Below are 21,617 nucleotides of genomic sequence, written 5' to 3'. Positions count from 1 at the left end.
CTCTAAACTGCTTAGGGCCTCAAAAAGTAGCTGAGGCTGGCCTTGAACTTGCAATTCTGCCTCAGCTGGGCTGGGGAGATAGCTCATTTGGTAGAGTGCTTGTCTCACAAGCACAAGTCCCTGGGTTGAATCCCCAGCACTGCAAAAAAAAAAAAAAAAAAAATCTGCCTCAGCTTCCTGTTAGAAGTGTGTACCAGCATGCATAGCGCTGTTCAAAAATTTTTGCTTGGGTATAGTACTAGAGATTGAATCCATGGGTGCTCTACCACCGAGCTTATGTCCTTAACTTTTTTTTTATATTTTGAAACAGGGTCTCACTAAATTGCTAAGAGTCTTACTAAATTGTTGAGACTTACCTCAAACTCACAATCCTCCTGCCTTAGTCTCCTTAGTTGCTGGAATTATAGGTATACACCGCTGTGCCCAGGTGCCATTCAAATATTTCTAGCCAGAGTGACTCCTTTAGCCTCCTACCAAAGCTGAAGGAGAAATGACAGGCACCTTGGCTCCTAGATACTATAGCATGAAAATTCCTGTGTGGTACTTCTTCCATATCTGAGAAGGAAAACTTGCCACACTCTTCTGAAAACAAACAAATACCAATCCTTTATAAAAAATGCCACTTCATATGAGCTAAATAGGGCTAGATATTTGTTATCATGGTCTTTTAGCAATTATTATTATTAGTGTGTGTGTGTATGTGTGTGTGTTGCTGGGAAATTGAACCTAAGGGCTCATGTATACTAGTCTTTTAGCAATTATTTGATGTGGTGCCTCTCCTAAGTTTCATAGGATTCTCTTCAACACACATCCAAGCCACATCCTTAGGAAGCTTTGTGTTCAAAATACTTTTCTTTTTTTTTTTTTGAGATGGGCATCTATGTTGCCCAGGCTGGTCTGGAACTCTTGGGCTCAAGTGATTCTCCTGTCTCAGCCTTGTACAGGCATGTACAATCAGGCTTGGCTTCAAAAAGCCCACATGATCAGTGATAAAAACCACTGATCATGTGTTCTGAATTTCTTCCAAATTTATTTGGAGCAAAAACAAGTATTTCTGAACAACTTTCAAAGTTTGCCTCCAGCATTTTATATATATATATATATATATATATATATATATATATATTTTTTTTTTTTTTTTTTTTTTTTTTTTTTTTTTTTACAAAGGATTGAACCCAGGGTCCCTTAACTACCTAGTCACATCTCTAGCCCTTTTTATATTTTATTTAGAGATAGGGTCTCAAAAGTTGCTGAGGCTGGCTTTGAACTCTCAATCCTCCTGCCTTAGCCTCCAGAGGCACTGGGATTATAGGCGTGCACATCATACCCTGCTAGAAAACTTTCAATCCAAAGTGATAGGAAAAGTCAAAACTAGGGGTGACCTGGCATAAGCTGTAGTGATCTTCTTTAATATGACTCTAGCATGCTGACATGACATGCTGAAAACAGCAGACAATGCTTGGTGTTCATGAGGGACCACTGCACAAAAAATGGCTAAAATAAAATATCTGTTCACATAAGATTATGCAGTTAACCAATCAAAGGAAACAAGTGTTTAGAGAGAAAGAACTTTAATCATTGAGTTAAAAAATTTACATAACCTTGTTGAACATAATATATGCAATATTAAATTCTGGGTAAAACATGAATTGTTATCTCTCTGTGGCAATAACTTACTTTGAGCAAACCTGATATACAAAAGTCTAATTGTTTATCAATTGAAAGCTTTGACACAAGACTTGTTTTAACATAGCACACTCCCCAAACATGTTTATAACAGAGTTTGAGCTATTAAAACTTATTTGCACCTAATTTTAGAGAACATATATTAGTTAAAATGAGATTTATCTGTGTGGTAGTTCCATGAGCACAGACGTCACCATAACAAAATTTCATCTTAAGAAAAAAAAACTGAATGCATGAGGTATGCATTGAGGATGCGCATGTGGTGTAAGTACAAAGCGTAAGGTCAGTGTGTGATGAATGTACAACACGTACAGCGCAAACCCTTACAGAATGTGTATGACCCAAAGGCTGAAAAAGTGCCTGTGTGGCACAGCCAGGGCACACCTAGGGGTAAGTGTTTATGTGCAAGGATGGGTATGCTGCCATGGCAGTGTGGCTTCTTTTTGTGACAGGATTTCTGTTCCTAGGCCAGTTCGGCTTCATACCTGGAACTGGCTCGTGGCTGGAGTCTGTGCTTCCTCTCTGGGGGCATGATGCTGTAAAACCTGACTTCTTACTCTGTGCAAACAAGATAAAAAAGTTGAATTCACTTTCTGTTGCAAATTCTAGAGTTATAGTTCGGACTGAGGTTGGCCTTACTAGGAGTTAGTGGCAAGTATTTGTGTTTCTCCCCCAATACCCAAGTGGTCAACATTGTTACAGGGCAGAGGTAAATCAAGCATTTGTGCTGTCTCTCAAACAGCCAAGTCAAGGTCCAGAGGCAACACTTTAATTGCCCCAAGAAGCACAGGGACTGTATTTCATAAGTTGTCTAGAAACGTTACACAAAGAGAAAAATTTGATCCATCAAGATGGCTGCCCCATGTGTTCATGTTCGTTTATATGACATGCCCACATCCCTGTTAGACAAGTATTCCACTAGAAATTTTAAGCAAATTAAGTAAAGATAAAGGTTTGGATGGCATACATCCAATGTACTGAATTTAATTTAATCCTTGGTTACTTGTTACAGTCTAACCAGCATGTTTCAGTTTGGGGATATGGTTTTAAATATCTAGAGACTTTGTGAAATTCATGCTGAATGAGGAAAGAGAACAAGTTCATCATTTACCAGTCTTCATCTCCAGTCCTTTTTATTTTCATTTGCTTTTTAAAAATTTAAGAAAGAAAATTTTGGCGGGCTGGGTTGTGGCTCAGTGGTAGAGCGCTCACCTATCATGTGGGAGGCACTGAGTTTGATTCTTAGCACCACAAGTAAATGAATAAATAAAAATAAAGGTCCATCAACAACTAAAAAGATATTAAAAAAAAAAAAAAACAAAAAAAAAAACTGGGAGAACAGGGCGTTGCTAAGTTGTCCAGGTTGGCGTCAAAGCGGCAAGCCTCCTGTCTCAGTTTATACATGTGCTATAACGCTTGGAAGATTTCCTGAAACTTCCTTTCCTTGCTCTTCAGTTTCTGTTACTCCTAGAGGATCTTGTCTTTACGGTCTTTAGGAGTCCCACACATGGTAAGCAGGTTCTCCAGAAGACCCTGATAGGTAAATGAGAGCATCAACCCAGGAATTCCCGAGTCGCATACTTGGGAAAACAGCAGGGTCACCATGGCAAGACTGTCCATTCTGTCTAGTATGCCTAAGTTAACCCAGTTGATTCTCAACCTGTGTTACAGTCAGACTCGTGTGAGCCACACCTTCCCACAGATATGCCCGGGGCTATGTGAAAGGACAGCTTACTAGCTGTATGCCCCTTCCTCACCATTTCCTCCCTCTCAGGACAGTATATGTAAGTGCAAATGAGCATGAGAGATGTATTCAAGGGACTAGGTTAATTCTTGTGAGAAATACCACAAAAGCAGGTTGTAATAAAGTGAGGCTGCCCCTGTGCTTTGCATTTTTAGTTTGTCCCACTTGCTGCTCTATTTTTCCACTATGTCATGATATAGCACAAGGCACTTGCCAGAGGTATATGCACCCAATCTTGAAATTCTGGCCTTTAGCACTGTGAGCTAAACCAACTTCTTTCAATTATAAATCACATAGTCTCAGGTCTTGTGTTACAACAACAGAAATGGATGAAGTAAGACATTCGTAAACCTCAGATTGAGTGATCAGTGGTAACACTGGCTGTGAGGTACACTCACAACTGATGGTGATATCCCATGTGTTACTAATGCTGCCCTGGGTATTCTCTATCACTATCTAACCTGACATGTTGCCATGCAGTTACAAAACAATGGCAGTCTAACAGATGTTTGTTTAAATAAAATTAAATTCTTGTTAGCAAGTTTTCAGCTCTGGTTGGTCTTTCTCAAGTTCTGTAGTACCTTGTGGGCTAAGTCCCAGGGTGGCCCACAGTCCCAGTGGTTTATAGCCTAAGGGCATAAACTGCCTTAGATGTTTACCTGGGCAGACAAATCTGAGAAGGACAGTGGCATCACCCCTCCAAACCACATAATACATTTGAAAAATAATATTAATTACTGGCATATATATATATATTCCATACATACGACAGCAATTTATACACACACATACACACAAAATACATAAATATATACACAAATATACTATGTGAAGTACCTGCATTTTCTCTTTATTCTTACGTAGAATCAGGGTCATTTGTGGGTCCATGGAGGTGTTTCTCTCTCTTCCACTTAACTGTGTCTAAAAGAAATTAACACATCCTCACTAAATTTTCCATGTGAGTGTGATTTTATTGAATATATAGTACTTGTGTGCATTTTATTCATACATGTTTACTCATGATGATAGTCTAACACAAAAAGAGGCAAGACACAAATGAGCAACAAGTCAAAGAACAGAAGGTGATAATGTTAATTGTGAGCCTATGATATGCCACATACTTTATAGTTTCACTTCTAATGTTCACAATAAGTGAAGATGAAGAAATCATCACCCCAATATTTCAGATGCGGAAACTGAATCGTTGGCTGGTTAAGTAACTCACAGAATTCAGACTTCAGTATCCCTCATCAGAAATGCTTGGAATTGGGCACAATCGTGCATGCCTCTAATCCCAGAAGCTCAGGAGGCTGAGGCAAGAGGATCGTGAGTTCAAAGTCAGCCTCAACAACTTAGCAAGGCCCTAAGCAACTCAGCAAGACCCTGTCTCAACATAAAATATAAAAAAGAACTGAGGATGTGGCTAAGTACCAAAAAAAAAAAAAAATCAAACAAACAAACAAACAAACAAACAAAAAAAACGCTTGGAACCAAGAAGTGTTTCAGATTTAAGATTTTTTTCTGATTTTGGAATATAATGAGATAGATAGCTTTTTTTTTTTAATGTGGTACTGGGGATTAAACCCAAGGCCTTGTGCTTATAAGGTAAGCACTCTACGAACTGAGCTATATCCCCAGCCCTGAGATAGATATCTTGGGGGATGTGATCCAAGTCTAAAACTGAAGTTAAGCCAAGAGTGGTGGGCACACCTTTAAAGCCAGTGGCTCAGGAGGTAGGTTGAGGCAGGAGGATTACAAGTTCAAAACCAGTCTCAGCAACTTAGAGAGGCCTTAAGCAACTTAGTGAGACCCTGTCTCAAAATAAAAAATAAAAAAAGGGCTAGGGATGTGGCACCCCTGGGTTCAATTCCTGGTACCAAAAAAAGAAAAATAGAAAAATGAAGTTCAATTATGTTTCATATACACCTTATGCACATAGCCTGAAGGTAATTTTACACAGTATTTTTAAAAATTTTGTGCATGAAGTCTCGGGCTGTAGCTCAGTGGTAGAGCACTTGCCTTGCATGTGCCACGCTTTGGGTTTGATCCTTAGCACCATATAAAAATAAATAAATAAAGATGTTGTGTCCATCTACAACTAAAAAATATTTTTTAAAAATTTTTTTGTGGGCTGGGGAGATAGCTCAGTTGGTAGAGTGCTTTCCTTGCAAGCGCAAAGCCCTGGGTTCAATCCCCAGCACCACAAAAAAAAAAAAAAAAAAAAAATTTGTGCATGAAACAAGTTTTGTGGTACAGAATTTTCCCTTGTGGTGTCAAGTTGACGCTTAAAAAGTTTCAGGTTTATACAGCATTTCACATGTTCCACCTGTATTAAATAGTGGGGATGGGGCTGGGGTTGTGTGGTTCAGTGGTAGAGGGCTTGCCTAGCATGTGGGAGCCACTGGGTTCAATTCTCAGCACCACATATAAATAAATGAATAAAATAAGGTCTATCAACATCTAAAAAATAAAAAAAAATAGTGGGGATGGAACTGGAACTCAAGACAGACTCAAAGCTTGTGCTCTTGCCACTGTTACACTGGACACCAAATGGTCCCCGATACTGAACGGTGCTCTGTGGGGGTTCCCCAGTGTAGAGTGATGAGACGTTACTACACCACCATAAACCGCATAGCGGCATTCCATGCAAGGGATTTTGTACCATATCCTCTAAGAATTAACTACTATTGTGCCAAAACCTATTTTATATATATAAAAGAACCAAGGATTATATAGTCACAAAACTTTCAAGTTCTAAAAATTGGGTGCTCTCCTGTGTGTTGCCACTGCATCCTACTGACATAAATTCCTGCTTGGTTATTAAAATCACACCCAGTCTCGGAGGCCCCTGGTATTTTATGCAACGTTGCATTCTCAGCATCCGGTAAAGGGCCTATTAAGTAATATGTACATGATAAAATATGTTATGTGAGTGAACGGATGGCTAAATAAGTGGATGGTAAGTTCACAGCCTGGTCCTGTGTTCTTGGTATGAAATCATGAATGACCAATATTTGCTACTGGAATTCAGCAGTGTCTAAACAAAGCTGTGTCAGTGTTGTCCCCTAGCACCACACACACACACACACACACACCAAATTTTATGTTCCCCTGCTTCCAGGGGCACTGACAGGTAAGGGTAACAGAAATGGCTATTGCATTCTTTACCCTGTGGGAGACATGCAAATTGGAGAAGTGAGAGAATCTGTGTGACAGAATCAAACAAAAAAATATTACCTCGTCGAGGCTTAGCTTTTCATTTTTCATTACTGAAGACGTGGAATTCTCCAAATTTTTGTAAAAGGTAGGCTGCTTTTGCAGAGTAGGAGCAAGTTCTGCCCTTTCCTAGAAGAAATGAGTGAAAAGAGAATATTTTTTCAGTTGATTCATTCATAATTGACCCATTGTACACAATAGCAACACTCACACCTCTGAAAGCATTTTTGTCTTTAGAGAGCAGAGGGTTCAGGATAGGTGTGGCATCTAGGAGCAGGATAGAGAAGGAGCTGTCCTGGTGTCCTTATCCTGGACCAGGCCTAATCCCTCAGCTACCCAGTCACTCTGAACTAGCTCTAGCCACCTCTTTTCTAGTACCCACCTCTTTCCTCTGGAAATCTAGACTTGATCAAAATCCAAACTTGCAATGCCGGACTGTAGGAAAGGATCAGTGGGCCATGGCTGAAATCTGCTCAGAAATAGTCAGAGGACCCAAAATAGAAAGTCCCCCCTGCCACTTGCTAGCCCCAACCCTTTCTGGTTTACAGTAAACTTTAGCTTTTTTCCTGCTCCCTCTATGGAACACTCAGGAACCAGACAGCAGAGTGAACAGCAGGGTTTTCTTACTGAGGCCTCTTCTGTTAATGTGAAGTCTGGCATCAACTTATTTTTCTGATGTTTCTCATTTCGCTGTTTCCTAGTCTGAAGTGGCTTCTTTTTTTTCTTCTTTGACATCATCTTTTGATTCAACTGTTCCAGAAAGTACAGAGAAACTGCTCACTGGGGGTTCCAGAACTATGCTTCCCCTCACATGCACTCTTTTTACGCAATGGTCAAAATACAGTGTGGGAGTGGGGTGCAGTGACATGCCTGCAATCCCAGCAATTCAGAGGAGGCTAAGGCAGGAGGACTGCAAGTTTAAGACTTGCTTCAGCAGCTGAGCAAGACCTTGTCTCAAAAATTAAAGAGGGCTGGGCATGCCTCTTAGTTGTAGAGCATCCCTGGGTTCAATTCCAGGCACCAAAGAAACAAAACAACAATAAGAACAACAGAACGCAAACCCCAAAAACACTGTGGCCCTCATGTTGTTGGCCTGGAGAATAAGTAAACTGTTATCTCCTTACCAAGCGGTACTCCCTACTTAACACACTCGGATTCCACTATTACAGGTATACTGCCAAAGGGGCACTTACACCAATAACAAAAAACCTGTGATTTACAAGATGAAATCAAATTACCACGGCAATATGTCAGATCTAGATCATTAGGTATGTGGTTAAAAGATTCAGTTTGTTGTTACCATAAAGCTTTAATAATTAAGCATAAAAAGTTATAAAGGACAAAATGAAAGACTCTAGGACAGAGTGACCCAGACAGAACACTATTGCTCTTTTCTCTTTCTTTTTTTGCAGTTCAGGGGAAGGAATCCAGGGTTTTGCCCATGCTAGGCAGTGTTCTACCACTGAGCCACACCCCCAGCCTTATTGCTATATTTTCTGTAGCTATTAAGACATTTGGAAAACTCATGAAATTATGCAGTAATGTCATGATTTTTTTAAGATTGCTAGTTCCTGGGTATAAGAGTCAATATAATCTTACCTGATCTACTATGTTCAGTAGGTGAACAGGTAGACCATCTGAGAGGGAGCTGTCAGAACCACTGGTGCTAGTTGCAGAAGGAAAGAAGAAAGGGAAATAGCTGTAGGATGTATTAGATTTACCAGACCAGCCACATGGGATTAGGATATCTAGTAACTATTTGCTGTATTGTCTATGTATCAATTATAAAAAATTCTTTTTTTTCCCCCACTAGGTACTGGATATTGAACTCAGGGGCACTCGACCAACTGAGCCACATCTCCAGCCCTATTTTGTATTTTATTTAGAGTCAGAGTCTCACTGAGTTGCTTAGCACCTCACTTTTGCTGAGGCTGGCTTTGAACTGGAGAGCCTCCTGCCTCAGCCTCCCAAGCTGCGGGGATTATAGGCATGCGCCACTGTGCCTGGCAAAAATCCCTTTTTAAAAAAATACTGTTTAGATGTTGATGGATCTTTATTTTATTCATTTATTTATATGTGGTGCTGAGAATCGAATCCAGTGTCTCACACATGCTAGGCAAGCTGTCTACCACTGAGCCACAACCCCAACCCCTCAATTATAAAAAATTATTGACAAGCACATTCATTTATTCCTTCTGAACACCTACTGTATGCCAGGCAGTATGTTTAGCACAGAGGAGTTGGAGGAATGAAGCAGAGGCTCTGCACCAAGACGTTCACGATTCATGTGGCAAAGGGATACTGGCCCGAAGTGCAAAACTGCAGAGTGTATGAGGCCACAGCATTCTTAACGTGTAGCCCCAGAGAACAGCAGAGGCTTTTCCTCATTCATTCCTGTCTGGCTAGCACTAGTTCTGAAAGCCAGAATCCTACCAGGTACTCTGAAAAAATGTGTTGAATATGTAGAAAAATAAATCTAAGAATTTACTGGCCACAGACCAGGACATACCCTTCTCCCCTGCTGGGGTGGAGAACGTGCAGCTAAGGAGGCCCTCAACCACTGAACAACACTGAGCCCCAGAGCAGTGTTACTTTTATCATCCCAATTCTCCCTTCAAAAGTTTTAGATGCATATCTAGACTAAAGTCTTCCTCCACAAACTGTCCCCTCCTCTCTTTTACAGGGGCTAGAATGAATAGGGTCTCAGATAATTGATCCTTTCTTCCTTGCTCATGTCCTTTGCTTAAATGGTGCCTTATATTTTCCCTTTCCTGGGGTTTGGTTGGCTAGAACTGAGAGCTATGATAAGGACTCCATATAGTAAGTGTCAGGCACAAAACTCAAACCTCATAGGAAAAGACAAGATTTGAAATCATTCTTTTGCCCAGCCCTTCATTCTTTTAGGGTCCCCCTTACCCCAGTGCACACTGAGGAGCCCTATGGCAAGATAGCAGGAAGAAAGCCCTGTCTTCTGTGATCGAATTTCCAATTCCCTGTTCTCATGAGCTTTTCCAGTCCAGCCAAGCCTTTGCTCTGCTACTAGTCTCTGAAGTTCTTTTTGGAGATAACATAAAACGTTAACAAGTGAAATTTAAAAAAGCATTAGATGTAGTATCTCCCAGAAAGTGTCAGAAACCATGTGTGCACATGTAGAGCAAACTCAAACAGCTTGTGCTCTCACCGCCTGCCTTTCTGCCCAGTTATGAGAATGGACAGGTGGCGCCCTCTGGAGGCTTGTGATATCTGGTTTCCTGCTGCAGAAGTTGGCAAATCGTTTTCAATATATATATATATATTTTTTTTTTTCTTTCTTTCTTTTTTTCTGGAACTGAGGATTGAACCCAGGGGCACTATACCACTAAGCAATATCCCCTAGTCCTTTTCTGATTCTTATTTTAAGACAGGGTCTTGTTAAGTTGCTTAAGCTGGCCTCAAACCTGTGATCCTCCTGCCTCAGCCTCCCAAGTTTCTGGGATTACAGGCATGCACCACTGAGCCAAGCTGTTTTCAATAACTCTTAACTAAATTCATCAGTGTCCCTATGGAGCCAGCTACAGTGGAGAGTCTGGCTAATTCTGAGCTGATTACCCTGGGCTCTATATCCATATGTTGACATGCAAAGGACATTTTCGTTTTGAAGCTAAACATCGAGAGGGGTTGGTGCAGTGGTTTTGGAAAGTTAGGCAAAGGACTGAGGAAGAGTGGAAGGGGTGATGTGATGAATGGGGCACCCCACCTGGCCTGACGGTCTGGTTTAAGGTCCCTAAGGAAACATTTATGAGACAGACAAACCTGCTTTAGGGCCCAGATCTTGATGTAACACATAGAGGGGATAGAAAGCCAGCCCTTTTCACTGTGCTCTACAGACCAGAGTGCAGCCTCCAGCAGAACTCCAAGCCCAGACTAGCAATCTTTTAAAGGAGCTGGGGCAGTCCAAGGCACCCTGACTGGTAAGCTGGAGTAGAAGGTGGTACTGCACACCTGTGAGATACTCACCCACTGGGGGGCTTCTTGAAAGAGCTGGGGAGACTATAGGGTGGAAGTGAGATCCTGCATCCTAAATTAATTCAACAAACATTTATTGAGCTCTCCCTCTGCTAGGTACAGAACAGGTCCCATTCCAGGTACATGAGACACATGTAAACAAAATAAAGATCTTTACTGCCTCCCAGAAGGGGGAGAAAGACAATAAACAACAGACACAATGAAGACTTTTAAATGATAGATGTCAGAAGGTGATAAATGCTATATGTAAAAAAAGTAGAGCACCTAAGTGGGAACAGGGTAGCAAGTTGCAGTTTTAGAGTAATGAATATGGGCCACATTAAAAATGGTAACATTTGAGCCAAGACCTGAAAGAGGCGAGGGGATCAGTCATGTGTTTATCTGGGGAAGAGCATTCTAGATGTCAGAAACTATTAGTTCAAAGTCTCTGAGGCTGGAGAGGGTCTGGAAAGCCTGAGGAAGCATGAGAAAGCCAGTGTGGCAGGAGCAGAGTGTGAAAGGAAGGGCAGAAAACACCGAGGTGCTGGAACCTGCAGCTTTGTAGGCCACTGAGGGTCTTTGGCTTTTTATCTAAGTGAACTGGGGAACAGTGAAATGCTGTATGTTTTTAACTTTTTAATTTTTTGGTATTGGGTATTGAACCCAGGGACACTTCACCACTGAGCTATATTATCAGCCTTATTTAATTTTTTATTTTAAGAGAAGTTCTTAGTAAATTGCCAAGGCTGGCTTCAGCCTCAAACTTGCAATCCCCCTGCTTTAGCCTCCCAAGTCACTGGGATTATAGGTATATGCCACAATGCCTGGCACCATTGTTTTAAACAGAGGAAAGGCATGATCTGATTTAAGTTTTTTTAAAAAATTCACTCTTCTGGGTTTCTTCCAGCTTCTCGGTCTCCTTTGCTGGTTCCTTCCTATCACGTTTTTTAAAAATAATTTTTTAGTTGTAGATGGACACAATAACTTTATTTTTATGTGGTGCTGAGGATTGAACCCAGTGCCTCACACATGCTAGGCACATGCTCTCCCACTGAGCCACAACCCCAGCCCCTCCTCCCTATCACTTTGACCCTACTGAAGTAGAGATCCCCAGGTTGGGCTTGGATCTCTTCTTTACTCTGTATGCACCTACTTCCTCCAGGTCCCACCCTGTCTTAAGGTTTGAAGATCACCAATCTAAAGATGATGCTCCATGACTTCTCCACTATACTCCAGACTCAAAGAGTGAACTGCTTATTTAATACCTCCATTAAATATCTAGTGTGAATCTCAACCTAACAAGCCCAACACTAGACTCCTGATCTTCATCAACTTCCCTAACTTTTTTGAGTTCCTTAATTTTCCCCATCTCAGGTAAAGGCAACTCTATCCAACCAAAATTCATTCTTTCTTTCAGGTTCTGTATCTAAGCCATAAGCAAATTCTACTGTTTTTAACTTCAAAAGATAGCTGGAGGGCTGGGGCTCAGTGGCTTAGTGGTGTAGTACTTACCAAGCATGCACAAGCCCTGGGTTTAATTCTCAGTACCACTAAAAATATATATATGTATGTATATGTATATATATGGTTGATTAGTTAGTCAGTTAGAAGCACAATCTTTCATGGAGGTTGGGCCATTAGGTTTGTGTCCTTGCCATGTGAGGGCTCCCAGGTGCCCACGTTTGCTAGGAATTCAGCTCCTCCAGGGCTGTGGTTGCCACATCTGCTCCAATGAGAAAGAGAACACCAGAAATGACCACACGCTAGCAGGAGGACCCAGATCCTGAGGATAAAAATCTCTATGAGAAGAACCCAGACTCCCATGGTTTTGACAGAGATCCTGCTGTGAGTCTCTGGAACATGCAGATTATTTTCTTTGGCTTCTCCATCATCCTGGTCCTTGTCAGCTCCTTTGGTGACCTATCTCCTGACTATGGGATACAAAAGTGGGCCTGCTGGTAAACTGAGAGGCTTATGAAATACCAAGAGGTCAACAGCCTGTCAATTTGACTCCAAGATTCAGCTATTGGAGGATGAGGACTGACCAGTTGTTGAGGGGGACTCAGAAGCACCAGCTTGCCCACTCACTATCTGCCTTTCTGCCCTCTCCTCAGAGCACTTAATTAAAGTGACTGCAAATTTTGGGGGGGAAATCATGAGCAAATTCTAAAGTTTGTAATTTCAATCTAGAATTCAAGTCCAAAGAGTCATGCATGATTCACATACCTCTCCCTGGTCTAAGCCACCATCACCTTTCACCTAGGGAGCTTCACAGTCCATTTTCCACAGAGCAGTCTGTGTTCCTGTTGAAACTAAAACCTAAGCCAGATCATGACACTGTTCTACTCAAAACCTTTCTATGTCCCATGGATTCAAAGGCAAAGGTTTTACAATTGCTTCAAGGCTCTCCATAAACTGTGTGCTCAACTCCCTATTTCTTTCTAGTGCCTAGAACAGAGGCTGGCCCAGACATGTGCTCAGTTTGTGACTGCCAAAGGAATGAAATGTATTTAAGTGTGCCATGGACTGAGGATATGATTTATTCTGTCTTTTACTCTTGAAGTTCAAAACCAACAAAACAAGGAAGCAAACAATACAACTTAAAAATAAAATAAAACTTCTTATTTTTCTTTGAAATGAAATTTATTACCTGGATTCAATGTCAGACAAAGAGATGTCACTCCAACTCCCTTCTAAATTCACATCTCCAAGTTCATTGAATTTCTTGTGGATTTCCTGTTGTAAGAGTTCCCTGAGTTCGGCTAGACACTGAGTAAACTGTGACAGTGAAAAAAGAACTATTTTTGATCATCTATGTATTTTCTCATCAAATATTTCCTGCGTATATGTTGAAAGGGGGGAAAAAAGATGAGTTGAGTTGCAACCCTTGCTACTAAGGACAGATTAACAGATAAATTACATAAGCTGTAGAAACAGAAGTATTTTTAGGGCAGATGAGGCATCTGCTTTAGCCTCTTTTCTCTGGCTGTGGTCAACTTCTTAATAATGCAATGGTCTGATTTATTTCATTTTTCTAAGCAGCAAGGAAGAAGAAATTTGAATGGAGTTATTCAGATTTTGGCCATGTAAGGATGACTTGGCTGGGAGTATAGCTCAGTGATAAAACACTTGCTGAATCTGTGTGAGGCCCTGGAATCAATCTCCAGCACAACAAACAAACAAAAAAGCAAGCAAAAAGAGATTAAGCAAGGCACAGTGGTACATGCCCGGAAGCCCAGTAACTCAGAAGGCTGAGGCAGGAGGATGGGAAGTTTGAGACCAACCTCAGCAACTTAGCAAAATCATATCTGAAAATAAAAAATAAAATGGGCTAATTTAGCTCAATGGTAAAGCAACCCTGGGCTCAATTCTCAGCACTGAAAAGAAAAAAAAAAAAAAGGAGAGAGAGAGGAGGTGCTAGGGGGTCAAACACAAGGCCTTGTGCATAAGAGGCGAGTAGCATTCCATCAGTGAGCTACAGCTCTAATCCCCAGATTTTCCTTTTATTTTTTTTATTAAACAACTATATTCAGAATGGTGCATATCAAGCCAACATTTCAGAAGGAGTATAAGAGATGAGTTAGACTCTTAAGTACATATTCCCTTTTAAGTTGAGTGATGAAGGGAGATAGAAATAATCCTCTGGAGAACCAAGGCCAAAGGAAGCCTTTGTGTTTTAGGAGAGGGGCAGTTTGAGAATATCTACGGTTGAGGGAAGAGTAAGAAGATAAAGTTGGGGCTGGGGTTGTGGCTCAGTGGTAGAGCATTTGCCTAGCATGTGTGGGGCACTGGGTTCGAATTTCAGCACCACATCAAAATAAAATAAAGGGGGGCTGGGGCGATAGCTCAGTCGGTAGAGTGCTGGCCTTGCAAGCACAAGGCCCTGGGTTCGATCCCCAGCACCCAAAAAATAAATAAATAAAATAAAATAAAATAAAGGTACTGTGTCCACCTAAAACGAAAGAAAAATATTTAAAGGAAGAAGATAAAGTCCACCAGTGCATAAAAGGCAGGTTAGTTTGGTTTCAGCAGCTAGGGAGGCTAAGGCAAGAGGATTGTGAGTTCAAAACCAGCCTCAGCAACTTAGCAAGGCCCTAAGTAACTCAGTGAGACCCTGTCTCTAAATAAAATACAAAAAAGGGCTGGGGTTGTTGTTCAGTGGTTGAGCGCCTCTGGTACAATCCCTAGTATTTAAAAAACAAAACAAAACAAAACCAAAAAATCCACGGGTTTGTTTGGGAGAAGAGCAAGGACACCCGATTTTCTTAAAGTATGTGTACCAAGAGAAAGGAAAGGAAGAACTGGTGCTGCCATGAGCAAGGCCAGAGGTGAGGAAAAGAGTGCTGAGGGAAGGACAGCCTCTACCTCGAAGAGAATTATGAGGGCTTACCACTTCTTGACAGTGTGCAGGATGGGGCTTTTTAATTTTCCTTAATTATAAAAGTTTCAGAAAAATATTAAGATGAAAAGAAAGATCACATGTAGGGCTGGGGTTGTGACTCAGTGGCAGCATGCTCACCTAGCATGTGTGAGATCCTGGGTTCAATTCTCACCACCACATATAAATAAATAAATTAAATAAATAAATAAATAAAGATCCATTGACAACTAAAAATATATATAAAAATAAAATAAAGGTATTGTGTCTACCTGCAACTACAAAATATATATATAAAAAAAGATCACATGTAATATTACTCTACTGACTTTGGACCCATGAGAAACTGATCATAGTAAAAGCACCATATTTGATTAAAAAATCATTGATTAAAAAATGATTAAAAAATCATTTTTACCTTGGTTTGGTCAGGATCACAGAAATCCAGAAGGGTGTCACAGACGTGATAACCTAGGGACTTCAGGTCCTCAATAGTAAAGTGAATATTTCTTTTACTGCCTGGAGAAAAATCCATAAACATTTCTTATTATATCTTAAGGACTGAATGGAAATCTAATTTATGAATAACTTTTAAAAAATACCACCTCTGATTCTCGAACAGTAGGCTTCTGAACAATACAATACTTTCAAATATTGTGTTGCACATTCATGTGCAGGGTACTCAAACTTAGCAGAGGCTAGACAAGGAATCCTCTAGATCACTATCTCCCCAGCATTCCAGGCTTTTCATCTCCCGAGGTGCTATGCGTGGTTTCCCCTTGCTAGGTGACTCATGATATACACAGGAGAGCTCACCTAGGGTGGACCCACCGAAGGTAGACTCCATGGTATAGCTGTTTAGGATTCCCATTCGCCACATCACGACTCGTCCTGTTCCTTCTTTGCACTTTTGGACCTTAAAATTACAACTATGAAAAGAGAACTAAAGAGAAATCCAAAACTGTTAATTATAAACTGGCAAATATGTCTACCATTCATTAACATCAAACAAGAATGGTTCTCTTGGTTGTCTTTACATTATTTCCTAAAGTATGTTCCATAAAACATGAAGTTTGGGAGATGTCAACAGTCTTCAGCGGGTGAGAGAAGAGGAGTTCTGTGGTCATGTCAGTTGGGGAGGTGAAGGGTTAACAAAACTGAACAGACTTCCTCTGCAGGACCACTCACAGCACTGCATATGACTGTGATCCTCCAAAGGGAAGGGAGTACATTATTTTGTCTTCAGTCTTACTTGCCCACCACTAATGGGCATTTTGCTGGAATAGGGTTCCTAGAACAACTGGAAACACTGATTTACTTTGTCAATCACAGGATTAAAGATGATAGATAACTTTGCCTACCAAGAGTTTCAACTAATGCAAAAACTCAGCTTGGGCTGGGGTTGTAGCTTAGTTGTAGAGCATGAGCTTAGCATGAATGAGGCCCTGATTTGTTGCCAGCACCAAAAACTAAAAAAAATCATTTTTACTGAGATATAACTCAAATACCATAAAATTCATTCATTTAAAGTGCACAATTCAATGTTTCATGGAGGTGTGTAACCATCAGCATAATTTAAGTTTACAATATTTTCATTACCTCAAAGATGAACTCAAGGGTTGGGGATGTAGCTCAGTGGTAGAGTGACGCCCTGGGTTCAATCCCCAGCACTGCATGCACACCCATGCATGCACAAAACAAATCATGCCCCACTCCACCCTCCCCACCAGCCCTGGGCAATCACTGAACCACTGTCTATCTCTCGATTTGCCTTTTCTGAACATTGCACAGAATGGAATCATATGTTAAGTAGCTTCTTGTGTCTGGCTTCTTTCACTTAGCTTAATGTACTCAAGGTTCATCCTTACTCTACAGTATCAGCACCTTAATCTTTTTATTGCTGAATAACATTCCATTGTGTGGATATACCACACTTCATCAGTTCACTGTCTGATGGACACAGAGCAATTCTTTTAAAAAAAATTTTATATGTATATTTTTAGTTGTTGATGGACCTTTATTTTATACATTTATTTATATGCAGTGCTGAGAATCAAACCCAGTACCTCACACACGCTAGGCAAGCGCTCTGCCACTGAGCCAAAACCCCAGCGCCCAGAGCAATTCTTTAAGTCATACTTTTCTAAATTCTTAAAGTCTGTGTTGCTGGGATTTACCAAACATAATAAAAAGATATACAAAGTGCCAAATAAAACACTCCATCTAAGAAGGAGTAAGCTCCCTTGTCCCTGAGTCTAATGGACAGAAAATTACCTTACGTGCTTACCTTATCTGGTGCATTTTTGCTTAACATTAAAGGAAAGACGCGCTCGTGAAGCCAGTGCTTGCGGTTATTGTTATTGCAGCCATATAAGAAGATATTATTCTTGCGGCTGTGACCATGAAAATCACAATATAAAAGAACCTCTCTTTCTTCAAGAAGTCTGTTGAGAGGGCAAACAAAGGACTCAGGAACCTCCAATTGCATGCAAACGATCCAGGATAATATGGATTGTCTTTCAGTAGTATGGCTGTTGATACCTTCCCTCCTCAGAAAATCTCAACTCTGGTGGCCTTCAATGGACCTTATCCCCTTCCACTGCTGGAAACATGCTATCAGGTCAGGTGTGGTAGCACATGCCTGTAGTCCTGTGACTCAGGATGCTGAGGCAGGAGGATCCCAAGTTCGAGGCTAGCCTCAGCAATTTAGTGAACCGTAAACAACTCAGTGAGATTCAGTCTCAAAAATAAATTAAAAAATAGGACTGGGGATGTAGCTCATTGGTAAAGCACCTCTGAGTTCCATTCCTACTATGAAAAAATAAAAAAATAAAAGTAACATATGCCCCTGCTAGAGGGGCTCAAAATGGAAAAGTTCTGTGAAAAAAGTAGTGAGTAGACCTGGATAAGTCAACAAGAAGTGGAGAAAATCTATTAAAAGAAACCCACTGTGAAGACAGAGGGCAGAGAGACTTCAGTTGTAAGGGGTGGGGGGGAAGAATCACAGATTGTTGGTTCCTGACTTTCCAGAGCCATTTTCTACAAGACTCAGGCCTTCTTTGTCTCTTGATCACTCAGGACACTTACTCCAACTTTTCAAACGTGGTCACTTTCTCCATGATGATGATGATTGGATGAAGAGGGTAATAATAATTATTCACATTTAAAAGGTCCTGGTACTATGATAAATAGATCACATGGATCGTCTCATTTAATCCTAGGAGTAACCACCCAATGCAGGTATTATCATTATTACCATTCTACAGATGGGGAAGCTGAAGCTCACTGAGGTTAAATCACTTGACTAAGTACACAGATTCAAAAAATAGTGAAACCAGGTCTCAAGCCTGGGCCAATCTGACTCCCACACACATGCTAGCCACTGTCTACCAGTCCAACACTACTCACGCCTGTTCACACAGATATGGTTAGAAGATGTGCATCCACACTTTTTTTTGGACTGAGGATTGACCCCTGAGATACATCCCTAGTCCTTTTTATTTTTTATTTTGAGACAGGGTCTTGCTAAGTTGCTGAGGCTGGCCTTGAACTTGTGATCCTTCTACCTTGTCCTACCCAGTTGCTGGGATTACAGGCATGTGCCACTGTGCCCAGCTGTATCCAGACATTCTTACCTGCTGAACTTTCATTCCTTTAAGGTGGGTACTATTACATTTTAACGTTTGACTGCTTTTATACAGGCATGAAAAGTGCTGACTGATTTATTATTCTTTCTTCATGAGAGGCAACATAAAATGGTAATAAGGGACTCAGACTCTGGAACTAGAGAGACTGTGTTCAAATATCTACCCTATCACTCACTAGCTGTATGATCTTGTTCAAGTCATTTAACATTTCTGGTCCTCAATTTCCTTATTATATATAAGAGGATCTCATTAATGTGGAGATTAAATGGGTCATATATGTAAAGCACTAGCATACTGTCACTTCATATATATGCACTAATTATTGGCTACTATTGTTATTATACAAGTTTCATCATGAAAACCTATAACTCCTCTGACCTTTTCCACTTAGTCATCTGACTTCTAAGTGAAACGACTCTAGTCAAAGCATTGTGTGTTTAGTTTACATCCAAAGATCTGATGTGATTCAAAAGTCTAAAAATTAACAAAGCCACTTGATGTCAAAGGGACTGGTAAAAACCCTCCAAAGCCATACTTGATGACAGAACAAGAGACCTCATTCCCCATAAGACTGAGAGGTATCTGACACAAGGCTCAGCACTCACAGAAAGACCAACAGATAAGAGGTCTCACCTTTTGACCATGTTTCTGGTGTGCCAGATGCAAGGAAAAGACTCCTTTAGGAGGGTTTGATAATGCCTGTTCAAGTCCCTTCCAGCCAATGAACACCGGTAATTCCCAACAATCACACCATCTGGATTTAACATGGGAACTACCTTGAAGACAAAAATATCCCTGAGGAGCTGGGCATCTGGGGAGTTACTAAGGATGAAATCCAAAAAGCCTTTCATAATCCAGGAGGCATTACTTTCCCCAGGGTGCACTCTGGCACTCAAGACCACAGCTTTCTTTGCAGCCGCCTCATGAGGGGTCAGGGATGGGTTGGTGATGGTGAGCAAGTAGACAGTATTTCCTGCTAAGCTCCTGCATAAAGTTCGGAGCTTGCAGAACTGAGACTGGATGGGGTTCTTTGCCACTGACAAGAGGTAGCACTGCAAATCAGTGTATGTATACGGGTAAAAGTGTGCAAAGAAGCAAGTGTCCTGATCATGTGGAAACTGAATGGTCCACGTGAGACAGTAGAAAGACTGCTGCCCATCCTCTGTGTTGTTCTTGTAGTACTTGATGTCATCTCCTTCTCTCCTCCAGCCAATGTTGTAGGTGTTGGCATCCAATTGGGAGTACATGAGTGGCTTCATCCCCACAGCGTACAGGCTCTTAGGCTTCAGCAAGTTGACAATGGTGAAGCGATATGTGACATCTTTCCTGGTGTTCTGAACTCGAAAATAAAACCACTGAGTGTGTTTATTGGTGTAGAGGTCAGTTCGCAAGGTGAGTTCATACTCGTAGGTGTCTCTGCAATAGAGAAAACAGAAGAATATCTCTGTAATCTCACACTCTCTTCAGAAATAAATCTGGGAAAACATATTACAACAGAAAAACCTTCTATATCATGTTTATTTACTAATTCTCCTAACCCCAACTCACATAATTAGACAAGCAGAAACTTGGGGAAGGAAAATTTGGTGTGAAAAAGGAACATTCAGGATTTTAAAAATCTTTTAAATTCTTTTGGCTTTTTGGTATCTTTCTAGAGTAGTGTCTACTAGCAGTTTCTAACCACTGCAATATATTTCTCTAAAACATACTGAGCGGTAGGGAAGTCACAGCCCTCTTTTGGCAACTAGCCGTCTATCCTAGAGATCACACTTTGGAGGAGACCCTTAAGCCTCTGTTATTTTTATCTCCAGCCATCAATTATTTCAAAATGAGGGGGCACCTCTCGAATGCATTCACCTTGCATAAAAGATGCAAGAGTAACTTGAAAAAGAGGAAATACAAATGGCAAATAAAATAAAAGATGAAAAGATATTCACCCACATGGATAATAAAAGAAATACAAAGCAAAACAAGATGTGGTCTGGGGGTTAGCTCAGTGGTATGGTGTGTTTTTAGCACATAGGCCTTGGGTTTAATCCCTACACAAAAAATTTTTAAAAGTTAAAAAAAGATGCATCTTCCCCCTTTATCTGCCATTATTCCAGCTTTGGGAAAGAAACACTTTTATATACTGATGATGAGAAATAGAATCACATCAGAAGGCAATTTGGGAATAACTAGTGTTTAAACCCTTTGATCTCACAATTTTATTTCTAGAATTCATCCCCTAAAACCACAAATAGTTAAAAATATAATGCATAAGTGTGTTAATTCTGCAGAGATTAAACAAAACACTATAAACATCATAATTTCTACCAGTTTGGAACAAGGTAAATAAGCAATGAAATATCCAAACAAGAGAATGATGTGCACTATTTAAACATTTAGAGATGGGGTCTCACTAGTTGTCCAGGCTAGTTCTGAACTCTTGGGCTCAAGTCATCCTCCTTCCTCAGCCTCCTGAGGAGCTGGGAATATAGGTGCATGCCACTGCATCCAACTTGCACTATTAAAAATAAGGAGGAGCCACATCAATTTTCATAGCTGCTCAATTCACAATAGCTAGATTGTGGAACCAACCAAGAGGCCCTTCAATTGATGAATAGATAAAGAAACTGTGGTATATATACACAATGGAATATTACTCAGTCGTAAAGAAGAATAAAATTATGGCATTTGCTGATAAATGGATGGAGCAGGAGAATATCAAGCTAAGTGAAATAAGCCAAGCCCAAAAAACCAAAGGCCAAATGTTTTCTCTGATAAGTGGATGACGATACATAGCAAGGCAGGGTGGTGTCTGGGGGAGAGAAGAATAAAGGAACATTGAATGGTGTAGAGGAAAATGGGGCAGGAAGAGTGGGGGAAGGAAAGATAGTAGAATGAGACAGACAGTTTTACCCTATGGATATGTATGGTTACCTGAATGGTGTGAATCTACATTGTATACAACCATAGAAAT

General features: G+C 40.7%; 1 protein-coding gene across 7 annotated transcripts in view; it reads right to left on the bottom strand.

The window, feature by feature from the left end:
• AGBL2 (AGBL carboxypeptidase 2) overlaps nucleotides 1-21,617 on the bottom strand; it is a 63,558-nt gene that overhangs the window by 6,004 nt on the left and 35,937 nt on the right. For 3 of the 7 annotated variants that reach the window (XM_079105032.1, XM_079105033.1, XM_079105027.1), the window contains 10 exons: nucleotides 19,289-20,071; nucleotides 17,296-17,452; nucleotides 15,825-15,951; nucleotides 15,427-15,527; nucleotides 13,281-13,408; nucleotides 8,246-8,312; nucleotides 7,274-7,396; nucleotides 6,668-6,775; nucleotides 4,268-4,351; nucleotides 1,561-2,244 (listed from right to left, as the gene is read on the bottom strand). In XM_079105032.1, coding sequence (XP_078961158.1) covers nucleotides 2,071-2,244; nucleotides 4,268-4,351; nucleotides 6,668-6,775; nucleotides 7,274-7,396; nucleotides 8,246-8,312; nucleotides 13,281-13,408; nucleotides 15,427-15,527; nucleotides 15,825-15,951; nucleotides 17,296-17,452; nucleotides 19,289-20,071 — 1,852 coding nt within the window. In that variant the 3' untranslated portion in view covers nucleotides 1,561-2,070. Of the gene's footprint in view, nucleotides 1-447; nucleotides 480-1,560; nucleotides 2,245-4,267; nucleotides 4,352-6,667; nucleotides 6,776-7,273; nucleotides 7,397-8,245; nucleotides 8,313-13,280; nucleotides 13,409-15,426; nucleotides 15,528-15,824; nucleotides 15,952-17,295; nucleotides 17,453-19,288; nucleotides 20,072-21,617 lie in introns of those variants that run through there. The other 4 variants (XM_079105030.1, XM_079105029.1, XM_079105031.1 and 1 more) reach the window with 3 other exon arrangements.

This window comes from Sciurus vulgaris (genome assembly GCF_902686455.1).
Source record: "Sciurus vulgaris genome assembly, chromosome: 11".
In the NCBI taxonomy this organism is placed as follows: Eukaryota; Metazoa; Chordata; class Mammalia; order Rodentia; family Sciuridae; genus Sciurus; species Sciurus vulgaris.
The sequence above is the reverse complement of the archived record's forward strand: the minus strand, read 5'-3'. Positions and strand labels throughout refer to the sequence as shown.